Raw genomic sequence first — 13,592 nt, 5'->3', positions numbered from 1 at the left:
CCATGTAAATATATCTATGACAATTTATAAATTGAAAAAAAAATTATGCTGAAATGCAGAGCATTTCACCTGGGAATCTTATTGAAACACTTCATCTGCATGTGCGATTCTGGAATTTGTATTCAGAGTCTGAAGCTTCAACTTGACATCATTTAAATTTGCTCCATATAATGAAGCTTACTTCAGTCACGGGGATGGCCTGTGTCTGTGACTGCCAGTCTTGCAGAGAAGTGCAGCATGGTCTGAGCAAAAGCTAGTGCTTCCAGGTGGTGACAAAATGCAGTAATGTTTTTTTCCACACACAGTTTCCAGACATTCTGTTACTAAAAAAAACCTTCAAGATTATCCAGCCTTTGTGTTTAACAAAAGGAACGATCTCTTAAAGGAAAAACAGTTATGAGAAGTTGTTATACATAATTTAAATAACTCAGAACCATGGGGGGTTTTGTTTGTTTGTTTGTTATTGACTTTATCTAACAAGGAACACACATTTTTCTGTGCGGGGCAGCAGCATCAGCGCCTGGGTGCCACAGCACGGCGAGATCTCCACGTTACCACGTGGAAACGGGCTTGAACTGCTGCTTGAAGGTGGAACAACAGAATCATCAGGAAGGAAAGGAAACACAGAGTTAATCTGTTGCCTCACTCCAGCACAGGTCTGCAAGACAGAATGGTTTCGTGGCAGCGACTCGCACCCGGGGACACCCGGCACTGCGTCCGTCCCCGGTGCAGCCCCTCGGGCCCCGTCCCGCAGCTGCCCGGCGGGTCCCAGCCCCGCTGCCCCGGGACACCCGTTGGGAGCTGCCGCACCCCAGGGTGTCCCAGGGTGTCCCTGCCTGTCCCACCCTGTCCCGGGGTGTCCCAGTCTGTCCCAGGGTATCCCAGGGTGTCCCTGCCTGTCCTAGCCTGTCTTAGGGTGTCCCATCGTGTCCCAACCTGTCCCAGCGTGTCCCAGTCTGTCCCACTCTGTCCCAGTCTGTCCCGGGGTGTCCCAGCGTGTCCCAGCCTGAGCCAGGATGTCCCAGTCTGTCCCGGGGTATCCCAGGGTGTCCCTGCCTGTCCCGGGCTGTCCCAGCCTGTTCCGGGCTGTCCCCGCCTGTCCCGGGGTGTCCCGGGGTGTCCCAGTCTGTCCCACTCTGTCCCAGTCTGTCCCGGGGTGTCCCGGGGTGTCCCAGTCTGTCCCACTCTGTCCCAGTCTGTCCCGGGGTGTCCCGGGGTGTCCCAGTCTGTCCCACTCTGTCCCAGTCTGTCCCGGGGTGTCCCGGGGTGTCCCAGTCTGTCCCACTCTGTCCCAGTCTGTCCCGGGGTGTCCCGGGGTGTCCCAGTCTGTCCCACTCTGTCCCAGTCTGTCCCGGGGTGTCCCGGGGTGTCCCCGCCTGTCCCGGGGTATCCCAGCGTGTCCCGGGCTGTCCCCGCCTGTCCCGGGCTGTCCCCGCGGCCCCGGCCCCGCGCAGGCGCCGGCGGGCGCCGCCCCTTCCCGGTAGTTGTGTCGGAGGCGCGGCGATGCTGCTGGTGCTGTCGGCGGAGCACCGGGCTCACCTGGGCTGTTTGCCGCGGGCCGGCGGCGCAGGTCAGGGCCGCGACGGGTCCGCGGGCGGGGGGAACCGAGCCGAGCCGGGCCGGGGCTGCAGCGGGGTCTGCTCTCTCTCTGTCCTTGCAGCCGTGGGCGAGCTGGGGCGCCTGGCGCTGGAGCAGCTGCGGCGGGGAGCGGCACCGCGGGCCTGCGAGTCCGCCGCCAGTGAGAGCCGGGCCGGGGGCAGCCGGGGGAGCGGGGGGACCGGGCCGGGGGCAGCCGGGGGAGCGGGGGGACCGGGCCGGGGAGCGGGAGGATCGGGCTGGGCCGGGCCGGGGAGAGCGGGGGAGCGGGCCGGGCCGGGGGAGCGGGCTGGGGAGCGAGGGCAGCGGGCCGGGCCGTGGGGAGCGGGGGGATCGGCCGGGCCGTGGGGATCGGGGGGATCGGCCGGGCCGTGGGGATCGGCCGGGCCGTGGGGATCGGCCGGGCCGTGGTGGTTTCGCGGCGGGAGGGCGGGAACGCGGTGGGCTCTGCGCCGGCCACGAGGGACCCCCAAGTCCCCGGGGCACCGAGGGAACGGGCTGGCGGCATGGAGCTCCAGCACCGCGGGGGTCGGTGCTTCGTGCCCGCGCTACAGACATCCCTTTTCCGACACAAACCCTTCTCTGTACCATGCCATAAGAAATGTTTTTCTTAGTTTTTTGTGCTAATATGCTGTACATTATTATCTGAAGGGTGTTAAACCCTCTTTTTTTTTTTTTCCTAAGCATATTTTGAACATTAAGCATTGGATAAATTTGCAGCTTTGAGTCTCACTGCTGTGGCAATTAACAAGTAAAAAGCACTTTGTGCTTTCTTTAAAGGAAAGCTGAACATTAGCGTTGACATCATCCAGCACGGGGTAGAAGGACTAGCGTATCTTCTTACTGAGAGTTCCAAGCTTATGGTAAGTATACTTTTTCATGAGCAATTTGGGGATACTCAAGAGACGTCTTCTGGACACTTAGACCTCTAAAAATACTGGTGAATGGGGAAAACATTGCTCAAAATTTAATGATGTGTATTATTTTGGTTTCAGAAAAAGGTGTCTCATGGTGTTGTCTTATTGAAACATTGTGTCTACACGTGTGACTCTAGAATTTGAATGAAAACTTGACAATGTTTTAATAGTGTAGTTTATTACATATAGAGAAGCTTGCTTCAGGATGAACTCTAAATAATAAAACTCAAATGAAGAGTCTGTTGTTTAGCTACTGCACAGGATGTGGGCTGGACTAGCCCCCTGTTCAGCATTCCTTGTCTTTGTCCAGTGTGGTGGGTTGGAGAGCTTTTTCAGCTTTTGGCATCAAAAGTCTGAGTGGTATAAGGAGATACTAAAAGATTAATAGTTGGACAATTACTGTTTCCATCAGAAAAACTAGTGATAGTATTCTACTGTTGATATAGTAGAATATTTGAGCAATGAGTACATGGAGAAGGGATACAGAGACAAGGAATGCCAGATTAAACTCGGGCAAGTGTTGCTCCCAAGAGTAGGTGGGGAGGGGATGGAAATGGTGCAGAGCCTTTTGTTGAAACAAGGGGTCTTGACTGACAGGTTACAGTGTACAGTGGTAGAATGTGGTTGGTTACAGACTGTTATTGCAGGGTGGTGCATTGGAGAGGTACAGTGGTATTTTCTGTGGAGTCACTAACAGCTTCCCCAGTGCTGGGCCAGCCAGGCTGCTGCAGTAAGCACAAAGGCCTGTGAAGCTTCTCCTGCCCCTGGAGCAGCAGCCTGAGCACTGTGCTGTGTGCTGCTCACGTGCAGATCCCTGCTGGCTGTTTGTAGTCTGCTTATCAGTGCCACAGTAGCACCTGGCAAATGCAGGCACACAGCATGTCGTGGCACAACTGAGGTGCTCCCTCATGCTGTTTTGGTCTTTGCTGTGAAGGCTTACATGTGAGGGGGTAGAATGTTCTTTAAAAAAACTTTCCTGAATCTCATACAAATCTGCAGTAATACATCAACATCTGTAGATCCTTTAAAACCTGGATGTTTGTTTTGTCCGAGGTGTAGAATTGTACTTTGACATTCCTGCAGGGAAATAACTGCAACGTAGCATATGTGATGTTTAGTTAAGTTTTACTTGGTTTTCAGGAAATAATTATGATTACCTGGCCTAAATTGCTATTTCTAGATTTCTGAGGTTGACTTCCAAGATTCCATTCATGTTTTGGGATTCTCAGATGAATTGAACAAATCCTTGCTCCAGCTGTACCTTGACAACAGGAAAGAGATCAGGAGCATTCTTGGCGAGCTGGCACCAAGGCTTCCCAGCTACCACAGTCTGGAGTGGAGACTGGATGTACAGGTGACTTCCCTTATGTTTTTAGTATTCCATCCTTTCCTTCACTTTTTCTTTTGCATAATAAAAACCTGCTAAACAATGTAAAAACAATTGAGGCAGCAGTACTTCATGTATTTAAAAGTGACCTGACTTTGTTAGTGTCCCACAGACAGCCAATTGTGAAATGAACAGGATATGCAATGATGCAAAGCACTTGTTGCCTGATGAAACTTGAACTCATGGTTCTATTGATGTTTTCAAAATATTAACATACACTAAACATATTTGGTTCTGATTATCACCTTATTTTCAGAGATATTATGAAAGCATTGATTAAAGTGGGTTAGTATTACTTAATTATAAAACACAGCAGTAGTTTGTGTGTATCTTTAATGCGGATGAAAAGGGTTTCTGAACATCTGTCAGGTTTCTGTCATCTGAACAGGTTCTACAAAGCTGTTGAGAACTGTAAAGAGCATTGATAACCAATGATCATTTTCCTGTTCCACTGAACCTCTCCTGCAGCTTGCAAGCAGAAGTTTGAGACAACAGATCAAGCCTGCTGTGACTATGAAGCTACATCTTAATCAAAATGAAGATCAAACTGCCCAGGTGTTGCAAACTGACCCTGCTACCCTTCTCCACCTTATCCAGCAGCTGGAGCAGGCGCTGGGGGAGATGAAGATGAACCACTGCAGAAGAATAGTGCGCAACATGAAATAACCTTGGTTCTCCTCTGCTCTCTTACTAAGCAGTTTGTTAAACAACTCAAAACACTGCTCACAAATACATTTTGGGGAAAAACAAACATCTGGATCAGATGAACTGTTTCCCTGTGCCAGGATCTTGAGCCACTATATACTTGGCCAGATATCCTTGGCTGCCAGCTTTGCACATCTATCTGTGGTGACCTTTTTCACACAATCATCTTCATATATAGTACATGGTAATTAAATGTGATCAAATATTACTACTTGGGATTTTCCACTGGTATTTTTTATATAATTGATCTCTGTTTTCAGCTGGAACACCAGATTAGCTGATACATAGGTGAGTGGTTTCTCTCATTCCACCTCTCTTCACTACAGCCATAGTTTGGAACTCAGGGCAGCAAAGCAGAAATTTTAGATAGAGATCTTAGAAACTTTCTGTGTCATCTCACTCCTGCCTGATGAATCTGAACATATTTGTCTTTTTCTCTAGTAAACATTTTAAAAAATCCAGCTGCTGTAGAGCTGATTGGTATCACAGTAAGTGCTGGCAGTCTACACATGGGTCATATCCTGAAGCATGTGCTAACTGAGAAGAGGGAGGGTTTTGCTTGGGGATTCTGAGTAAAATGGTCAGTTGAAAGCAGATGTTGAGAATGCAGAATGTCACTGGAGAGCCTGCATGTTCCTTTGTGCAGTGTGTTGCAATATTGAAGAAGGAAAAGCTGCAACACTGAATGGTTTTGTTTCCTTTTACAAAAAATTACCTCAACTAAGAATGGTCAAAGATAAACTTTGAAGCTGGGTGATACTGAAAGAAGCTCAAACTCTAGCAGTGATCCACAAATAGACTCAAGGAGAGAGAGGAGGAGAAAGATCCTTTACCCCAAGCATCTTACTTTTAAATTGTTCCTTTCAGTTTGTTCTGGGGGAGGTACTAAGTCTGGAAAAGCAGCTGCTTGGCAGCAGGATTTGGGCTTAATTATTGGAAAAGCAGATTTGCCTTTAGGCGAGGTTGGAACTGGTCTACACCTCTGCAAGTTCTTGCTTCTCTGTCTTCACAGCATCCAGGGTGGCTGCTGAGGGCTTGGCACTTGCAGCCCGCTGGTGAGTGTGGCTGCATGGCAAGCAGCACTGGCTGCCCATGCCTCTGTGCAGCTGGGAGTGAAAAGGCACGTGTGTCAGTAACCCAGAGATACTGGTAAAATAGGAATTCAGCCTTAGATACTACCGACTTGGACTTCTTCTAAGCTCCCAAATTAAAGGTGCCATATAAGGCTACATTTAATGCATCTTCTCTAATTAATTTGCACTTGCTTTGTAGAAACCCTTGAACATAACAAGACTACAAAGCATTTTTCACAAGCTACTAAAAAAAAAGTTATGATGGTACTTTTAACCCATTTTATTTTTAAGAGGGTTTTTAAAATTTACTACTGTTCCATTGTGTTCATTGTTGTCCATTGCCATTTAGTTCAGAGGAACACAAGTTTTCTGTTCCTGTGTGGCTGCTGACAGATGGGCACCCAGCTGTAGTTACTGCCTGCATGAGTCTCCTTGCACAGAGCAAACCCAAAGCAGAGGCAGAACCGTGCCAGGCTGCGCTGTGTGCTGGTCACTTGGCTACTGAGAAAGGACAAGGCATGCCCAGGGACCCACCCTGAATGTTCTATTTTATGACAGACATCACAGGTCTTGCTTCACCTATGAGGTTTTCTCAGAAAAATGTTAATCTATGAAGAGCTTTGATGTAGAGCAGCAATAGACCTAGATTAAAAACTACATGTGATATTTGTTTAACTCATTAGATGCTCATCATATAGGGGTACTTTAAAAAGTGCACTTAGTTGTAAGCTGTTTGCTTGGGTTTTCGTTGAAGAGATTGAACTTGCAGCTAGAAAATCCACAACAAATAGGGTATATTCATAGTACTGGGTTTTATAAATCCTTCGTATGAACACAAAATCTCTGTACTGTTCAAAAACATTTGAACACCATGTGAAATCGAGATAAAATGATGTTATTGACTTATTTTTTTACAATGTAAAATCTTGCAATGAGAACAAAGAAATAATAAGGAGCTCTCTATGTCAGACTTGTGATTTGGTTCCTTTATCACTTAATCCAGCCCCATTGTGATGGAAGTGTCCTTGTCTTCCACAGACTTGAGCAGGTTGAGTCACTTGCCCGTCAAGCTGGTGGTCATATTTTTTTTTGTCCAAAGAAGGAAGTTAGTATTTTTAAATACTAAATACTAATGACAACAATACTATGAAAATTTATTCTTACAGTTCTAATCACTTCCAAATTACTGGAGAAAAATCCTTTAGCCTATACCAAGTGGTACAATAGCAGATAATTGTATTATTCAGTAAAAAGTGCAGCTGAAATACATATTGTTGAAGAAGACAGTTCTAACTGTAATAAATGTGGCTTAGGTTTAGGACAGATGTGTGTGTACTTACCCATAAGATGCCATGCTTATGAAAGTGGTCTAATTGACATAGCTGAGATGGCCTCATGCATGAGACTGTCAAAGCCTTCTCTTGAATGGACATATCACCTGGAAAGGAATGGAACAGTGTGGAAATGTGTGGTTTGTCAAAGATAGAGCCCTGGAAGCAAAAAAAAAGCCCTTTTAAAGGGTGTATGAAAAATCACTCATGTTCAGATCATTATCTGTGCAATAACCACATGCACACGTACCCAGAATCTCATTTGCAAAGGATTTAAGTAAGGATATTGCAGGAAAGAAAAAAAGATATGTGATGTCTGCATAGCCCTGGAGCAGGTACTGTGATTAGCACTGCTCTGTGAGCTTGTTGCAGCAAGGAGCCCAGTATGAAGTAGTAGAAGAATGGTATAAAAATTCTTTGGGAAGGGAAACATAAACAAGTCTCAGGAGTACTGGTTTTCCTGACCAGAAACAGCAGATGTCAGGAAAAATTAAAAAAAAAAAAACTGAAAAAACAAAACCCCAAAAACAAAACCCCTCAGACCCTCACAAAAACAACAATAAAACAAGTCTCGAGGAGATCTGCCAAGCCAATGGAAATACGAACAGGAAATGTGATGAAACATAACTGACAAGGAATATTTATTGTAGCAAAGCCATCAGGAAATGCACAGGATCTGTTTCACAGAGCTAGCTGTAGTTTGTGTACAGGTTTGAACTCCCAACTCTGATAATCTACACAACCAACATTACATGTAACACTGATTTGAGGGACAAGGATGGTTCAGTCAGGCCCACGGCTTCCACTAGAGAAGCCAAATGCAGTTTAGAGAAGTTCATGCTTCTTTTAAGGAAATAAGGAATAAAGTTCAGAAAAAAAAAAATTACTACGACTTTTCTAGCGTAGGTTCTGATTACTGAGCAGGGTAATCTTATTCTGATTCTGATTACTTAGGAGGATAGTCTTATCAATCAGCATAGCCTGGAGTCTGTCCAAAAACCAGAAATAAAATAACAAAATACATTACTAAAATAAAGTCATGTTTGTTTAGCCACTGTGTGATATCTTTATGTGTACAGTCATAAAAACCTGGGATGCTTCCCACTGTAAAAAACAACATTTAAGTTGGAAAGTGAACAATATTATTCTTTATAGACACAGCTTCTGAATTTAAACAATTTTTGGTCACATCGCTACTCAAAAGTTATTCCAAGTGCACCAAAAAATGAGACAAGATTAAAACAACAATTGCATTTATTAATTATAGAAAACCTTAGGTATGCATTTTGATGACAGCTCTTGTTTCTAGGCTAAATCAAAGGCAAGTGAATGGGCAGTCAGCAGAGATCCACAGAGCATCACACCTGCATTTGAAACTACCCCTATGGACAGTGAGCTGGAAGGACTTAACATGCAGCTCTGCACGGGACTCCTGCTTGCCAGCAAAAGGCCAAACCTTCTCCAAATCACAGCCAAGTGGTGGCTGTCCATGTCACCACGACCGCTTCGTTCCTCCCCATCGCCATAGCACCACTAAATCACGCCATAAAACTTGTACGTGAACTAATTTAAGCATGATTTTGCTTCCAGAAATCAGCATCGCCCATTAACTTTGCGAACAACGGTTTTGGAGCAAAGCTCCTTTAGCTTGGCAGAGCGCTGCGGAGGTTCCCGGGGGCAGGAGCTGGGGCTGGACGGGAGCAGCCGCTCGGCCCGGGCTCCCAGGCGGCGAGGCCGGGAGCGGCGCGGCGAGCGCGACGCGAGAGGGGGCGAGGGCGGGGCGGGCTCCGCGGCCTCCAGGGCCGGCCCGTGCCCAAAGTTTCCGCGGCAGTTGCATAACTGCGGGCGGGGCGGCGCGGGGGCCGGGCTGGAGCCGCCGGCACTGCCCCGTCCCGGCGCTGCCCGTCCCGGGGCTGGCCCCGGCCACCGCCCGTCCCGGGACGGCTGCGCCCGCCGCCGGGCCAGAGGGGCGGACAATGAACCCCGCGGCCGCGGCCCCGCCGCCGGGGCAGCAGGTAATCCATGTCACGCAGGACCTGGACACGGAGCTGGAGGCGCTTTTCAACGCGGTGATGAACCCCAGGCCCAGCTCCTGGCGGAAGAAGATCCTGCCCGAGTCCTTCTTCAGGGAGCCCGACTCGGGCTCGCACTCGCGGCAGTCGAGCACGGACTCGGGCGGGCCCCCGCCGCGCCTGCCGCCCGTGCACGTCCGCTCGCACTCCTCGCCCGCCTCGCTGCCCGGCGCGGGCGCGGCGCCGCAGCACGGGCACCTCCGGCAGCGCTCCTGCGATGTCACGGACGAGCGGCCGCTGCCGCCGGGCTGGGAGATGGCGCTCACACAGACCGGGCAGCGCTACTTCCTCAAGTGAGTGCGGCGGGGGAGCGGCCGGGGCCCCGCGGGGGTTTGCGGCGCTCGCCGGGAGGAGCTGCCCGTGGGGCGGCGGGGTGGCTCCGGGTCCGTGGGGTATGCCACATTCCGGGGGAAAATCCCTTCCCGGCGGGAGGAGAGAGGCGAGGGAGAAGTCCTGCCGTGTTTATTGACAACGAATTTCTTTCCTGCTTGGCCACACGTCCGAGATTCTGAAACTTAATGTATTTTTGAGAAAAAGTTCACAACCAGTTATTCCAGGGAGTTTCTGGAAGGCGGGAGCAGAGCTCCGCCTGTGCGTGACCTGGCGGAGGTGGAAGGGGCTGTGGCTGGGAGCTGCCCGGCCGGCTCCGGCCGCGGGGTCTGCAGCATCCCCGGCCGCCTTGCTCCAGAGACAGGTTTTGAGAAGTGTGGTGACACAACTGCCGGTGTCTCTTCTGGCCAGTCATCTTCGCCACAGTATTTTATTTATGACAATTGACATTTGATACATTTGATTCAAAGCCGTTTAATAGGCCTGAAAATACGTAATAGCTGTAATAAGTGGTAAGGCAACAGTGCCTCATTTTGGCAGATTCTGTAAGTCAGCTACAGATTCATTGCAAGCTAAGTTGTACTGCATTAACTTGGTAAGTAAGATAAAATGTGTGCTGACGAAATAAGACATTTACTGATGAAGCATCTGCTGAGGATATTGAGGGAGTTAAACTGCCAGGGCTCCAGAACGCCATTTACTTGTAGGCTCACTACAGCCTTCTTGGTCAGGAGAGTAAAATCCTGAGTTCACATACGTTCACCCATGTGTGGGTATTCAGCCATCATAAATGCCATATAAATAATGTGTGAGGGAAAAAAAAGAGACAAAACTGTTTAGAAAAGTGAAAAAAAATTACTTGATTGTATAATGATTTCTTTGCCTTGTGGGTTTGGAATCTCTAATGGATTACTCAAGAGCCCAGTCTCTGAATAACTTTGCAGAGTTTAGATTTTTTGACTTTTGTCACACTCTGAGCTACCAGGAAAGCATGTAAATACCTTTCTGTATGTTGTTTATGATACTGTGTGCATATGCCCCAGGGTCCAAACGTAGAAGTTTGTTATTAATCTGGTTCATCACCTAAATGAGAAGATCTTGTGTCTCTGCACTTGGCATGTATTTTTCTCAATAGAACAAGCTACAGAGAAGTAGCTGACAGGAACACTGTGAGACCATTCATAAATAGTTATTCAATATAAATTCTTGCTAGGGTTTGGCTAGGGAGTGTTTTCAGATACCTCTGGCTAAAAACTGCATCATATAATCTTTGTATGCTCTCTCTTTTTTGACTAATATCAAAATGAGTTTATGTGGTTTCACCTTCCTGTCATGCATTTCTGTTCTAGAGACAGAGTTTTCAAAGTCAGTGGATTCTTGTTGCTTAGGCCAAAAATAAAAGGCCTTTAGTAAATGAAAAGCATAGGTAAAAGCTCCAAGTGGTTTTAATTTTTTTTCCAAATCCTTTCAACAGTAATACTCTGATTAACAGCATCCTTTTAGATATAAAATACAATATGCATTGTGCATGTAATTTGTTACCGAAGTTAATATTTGTTTTGTTTCCCCAGTTTTATCTGTCCAATAGAACTTCTCTTGTTTATATAAAAATTAATTGGAATCATGCATTCTTTATACATGTAATGCATTTTGTTATACCCCAAGGCTTTGGGGAGTAATATTTAGCTATAAAATGCTCACATGTGAATTACAGTATTTTACAAACAGGTGAAAATACAATTTAAGATTGATTATGGAAAGCAGCATATAAAGCTGTGTGCAATAGAATAATAGAGGATTTGAGTCAGGTGATGTGCTAAAAATCATATTTGATTAAACTAGGCATACAAGATTGTTTTTCCCTATACTCAAGGGGAAAAAAAAGCCAGTGCTTTCCAGAATAATGATAAAGATTTGTTTCTTGAAATTAGCAAAAAAAAAAAAAAAAAAGAGAAACCAATTAAAAGTAAATAGCCAAATTAGGTAATATTAAACCCAAATAATAGAGGATTTGAGTCAGGTGATGTGCTAAAAATCATATTTGATTAAACTAGGCATACAAGATTGTTTTTCCCTATACTCAAGGGGAAAAAAAAGCCAGTGCTTTCCAGAATAATGATAAAGATTTGTTTCTTGACATTAGCAAAAAAAAAAAAAAAAATAAGAGAAACCAATTAAAAGTAGATAGCCAAATTAGGTAATATTAAACCCTTTATCATCTATTGAAGTTTAGAATGCAATTTGTTGTATTAAAACATATTTTAAATAATTATTTAACAGAAGTACTAGTGTGAGTTTCAATGAACAGTGAGCTAACCTTGCTGATGGGGAACCAGCTACAACTTGAAGCAGTTGCAGTCCTGCATGTCAGTTCCTGCAGAAATTTTCTGGCTATGACTGGAAGAAACATAAGTAGCCTGGGGACCACTCCACCCTGTAATTAAATACCAAACCGCAAAAGTGGGGGCTGGAAAGCAGGCTAATGAACACACACTTGCAGCAATGTTATCTAAAGCATTTTTCTGTGTGAGCATGTGTGGAAAAAAATGTAAGTGTGATTTATTTCTGATAAAAAGCATTTCTGTAGAGACAGGCCTACTGCCTGCTCTTGTGCTGTGAGCAGGGAATGTCAGTTGCATTGAAATACATGCTGGGCTATGGATACATATTCTGTAAAAAGAATGTTTCAAGTATTACTTTATACTAGTTTGGGTTTAGGTGGTACAGCCTCATATTTCAAATGAAGACTGAGGGTTTAATATTTTCTCAGTGTGTGTAGAGATTTTCTTGGTCAAGCTCTCATAAACAGATTTGTGAAACTTTTGCCACTGTTATCTTTATCACTGTTATTTTTAAAATGCTACAGTAAACATTTGCCATACCAGGACATATTTGCCAGTAAGTTCTGCTCAGGGATAAGGAGGCTAATTATTTACAATATTTAATTTACTCAAAATGTTCAGATTTTTTCTTACTGGTTTCTGTTGGAATAGAGCTTGATTTAACACGTGATCAGTTTTATATAACTAAGTTCAGCAGGACAGCAGAAGAGTAATATAAATAATATAAATACTATAAAAAGTAATACTAATACAATGAAAAACTTTTTTCCTGAGAATGACAAAACAAATAGTACTAAGATTGCTGAACTGCTGAAGTGTTTTCTAATGCAGTCTTTCCTTGAAAAGCATGTGTGTTAATTCTGTAGAGCCTGTTGTTATTTTACATCAGTATTTACATTGTGCTTGGTCTTGTACTGCACTCATCACAGAGAAGGTTTCCCATCTTGGGAATGTCGTTACACAGCTGGCAGTGGGAGGAGGTGGGCAGTGCGTGAGGAGGTGGCTCAGTTCTGGTGACAATGTGGAAGGCACTAACCCTCTGCTGTGTTTTACTATTTTATATATTACTGCACTGCCTCAGGAGCGGCCTCAGTCACACGAGGCTGGGGTGGCTGTCCTGCCAGGGGGCTCGGATGGCTTCGGCTTTCCTGGTCCTTGTCCCTGTAGCTCAGTTCTGGTGACAATGTGGAAGGCACTAGCCCCCCTGCTGTGTTTTACTATTGTATGTATTACTGCACTGCCTCAGGAGCGGCCTCAGTCACACGAGGCTGGGGTGGCTGTCCTGCCAGGGGGCTCGGATGGCTTCGGCTTTCCTGGTCCTTGTCCCTGTAGCTCAGTTCTGGTGACAATGTGGAAGGCACTAGCCCCCCTGCTGTGTTTTACTATTGTATGTATTACTGCACTGCCTCAGGAGCGGCCTCAGTCACACGAGGCTGGGGTGGCTGTCCTGCCAGGGGGCTCGGATGGCTTCGGCTTTCCTGGTCCTTGTCCCTGTAGCTCAGTTCTGGTGACAATGTGGAAGGCCCTAACCCTCTGCTGTGTTTTTTATTTTATGTTTATTTTATGTATTACTGCTGTGCCTCAGGAGTGCCCTCAGTCACACGAGGCTGCGATGGGGGGCTCGGATGGCTTCGGCTTTCCTGGTCCTTGTGAGGTGCTGCAAGGCACGGGGCCACGCGTCCCTGCTGGCTTTGGTGTTGGGCAGTAGAGAGAGGCATTTCGCAGATTCATGCGGCTTTTGGAGCATTTATTCCACACCTTAAGTGATTTTTTTTAAACGCTGTTTCCAGTGGTTATTCCTGAGGGGCTTAGAACCTGAACTGTTCCCCCTGCCAGCAT

At 46.4% G+C, this 13,592-nt stretch overlaps 2 protein-coding genes across 2 annotated transcripts in view; both read left to right on the top strand.

The window, feature by feature from the left end:
- Window positions 1-1,433: 1,433 nt before the first annotated feature.
- Window positions 1,434-4,816, top strand: COMMD2 (COMM domain containing 2). The gene is made up of 5 exons (XM_041405812.1): window positions 1,434-1,570; window positions 1,661-1,738; window positions 2,377-2,459; window positions 3,694-3,867; window positions 4,369-4,816. Exons 1-5 carry the CDS (start codon window positions 1,504-1,506, stop codon window positions 4,564-4,566), a joined length of 600 nt encoding a protein of 199 aa, XP_041261746.1. The 5' UTR covers window positions 1,434-1,503; the 3' UTR covers window positions 4,567-4,816.
- A 4,087-nt stretch (window positions 4,817-8,903) lies between these two features.
- The window catches only part of WWTR1 (WW domain containing transcription regulator 1), a 45,023-nt gene continuing 40,334 nt past the window's right edge, over window positions 8,904-13,592 (top strand). The window contains exon 1 of the mRNA XM_041405705.1: window positions 8,904-9,374. Coding sequence (XP_041261639.1) covers window positions 8,986-9,374 — 389 coding nt within the window. The 5' untranslated portion in view covers window positions 8,904-8,985. The remainder of the gene's footprint in view (window positions 9,375-13,592) is intronic.

The sequence above is a fragment of the Onychostruthus taczanowskii genome, unplaced genomic scaffold (genome assembly GCF_017590055.1).
Source record: "Onychostruthus taczanowskii isolate IOZ18803 unplaced genomic scaffold, ASM1759005v1 scaffold24, whole genome shotgun sequence".
Taxonomy (NCBI): Eukaryota; Metazoa; Chordata; class Aves; order Passeriformes; family Passeridae; genus Onychostruthus; species Onychostruthus taczanowskii.
Note: the sequence above shows the minus strand (reverse complement) of the source record. Positions and strands in the feature narration are given on the sequence as shown.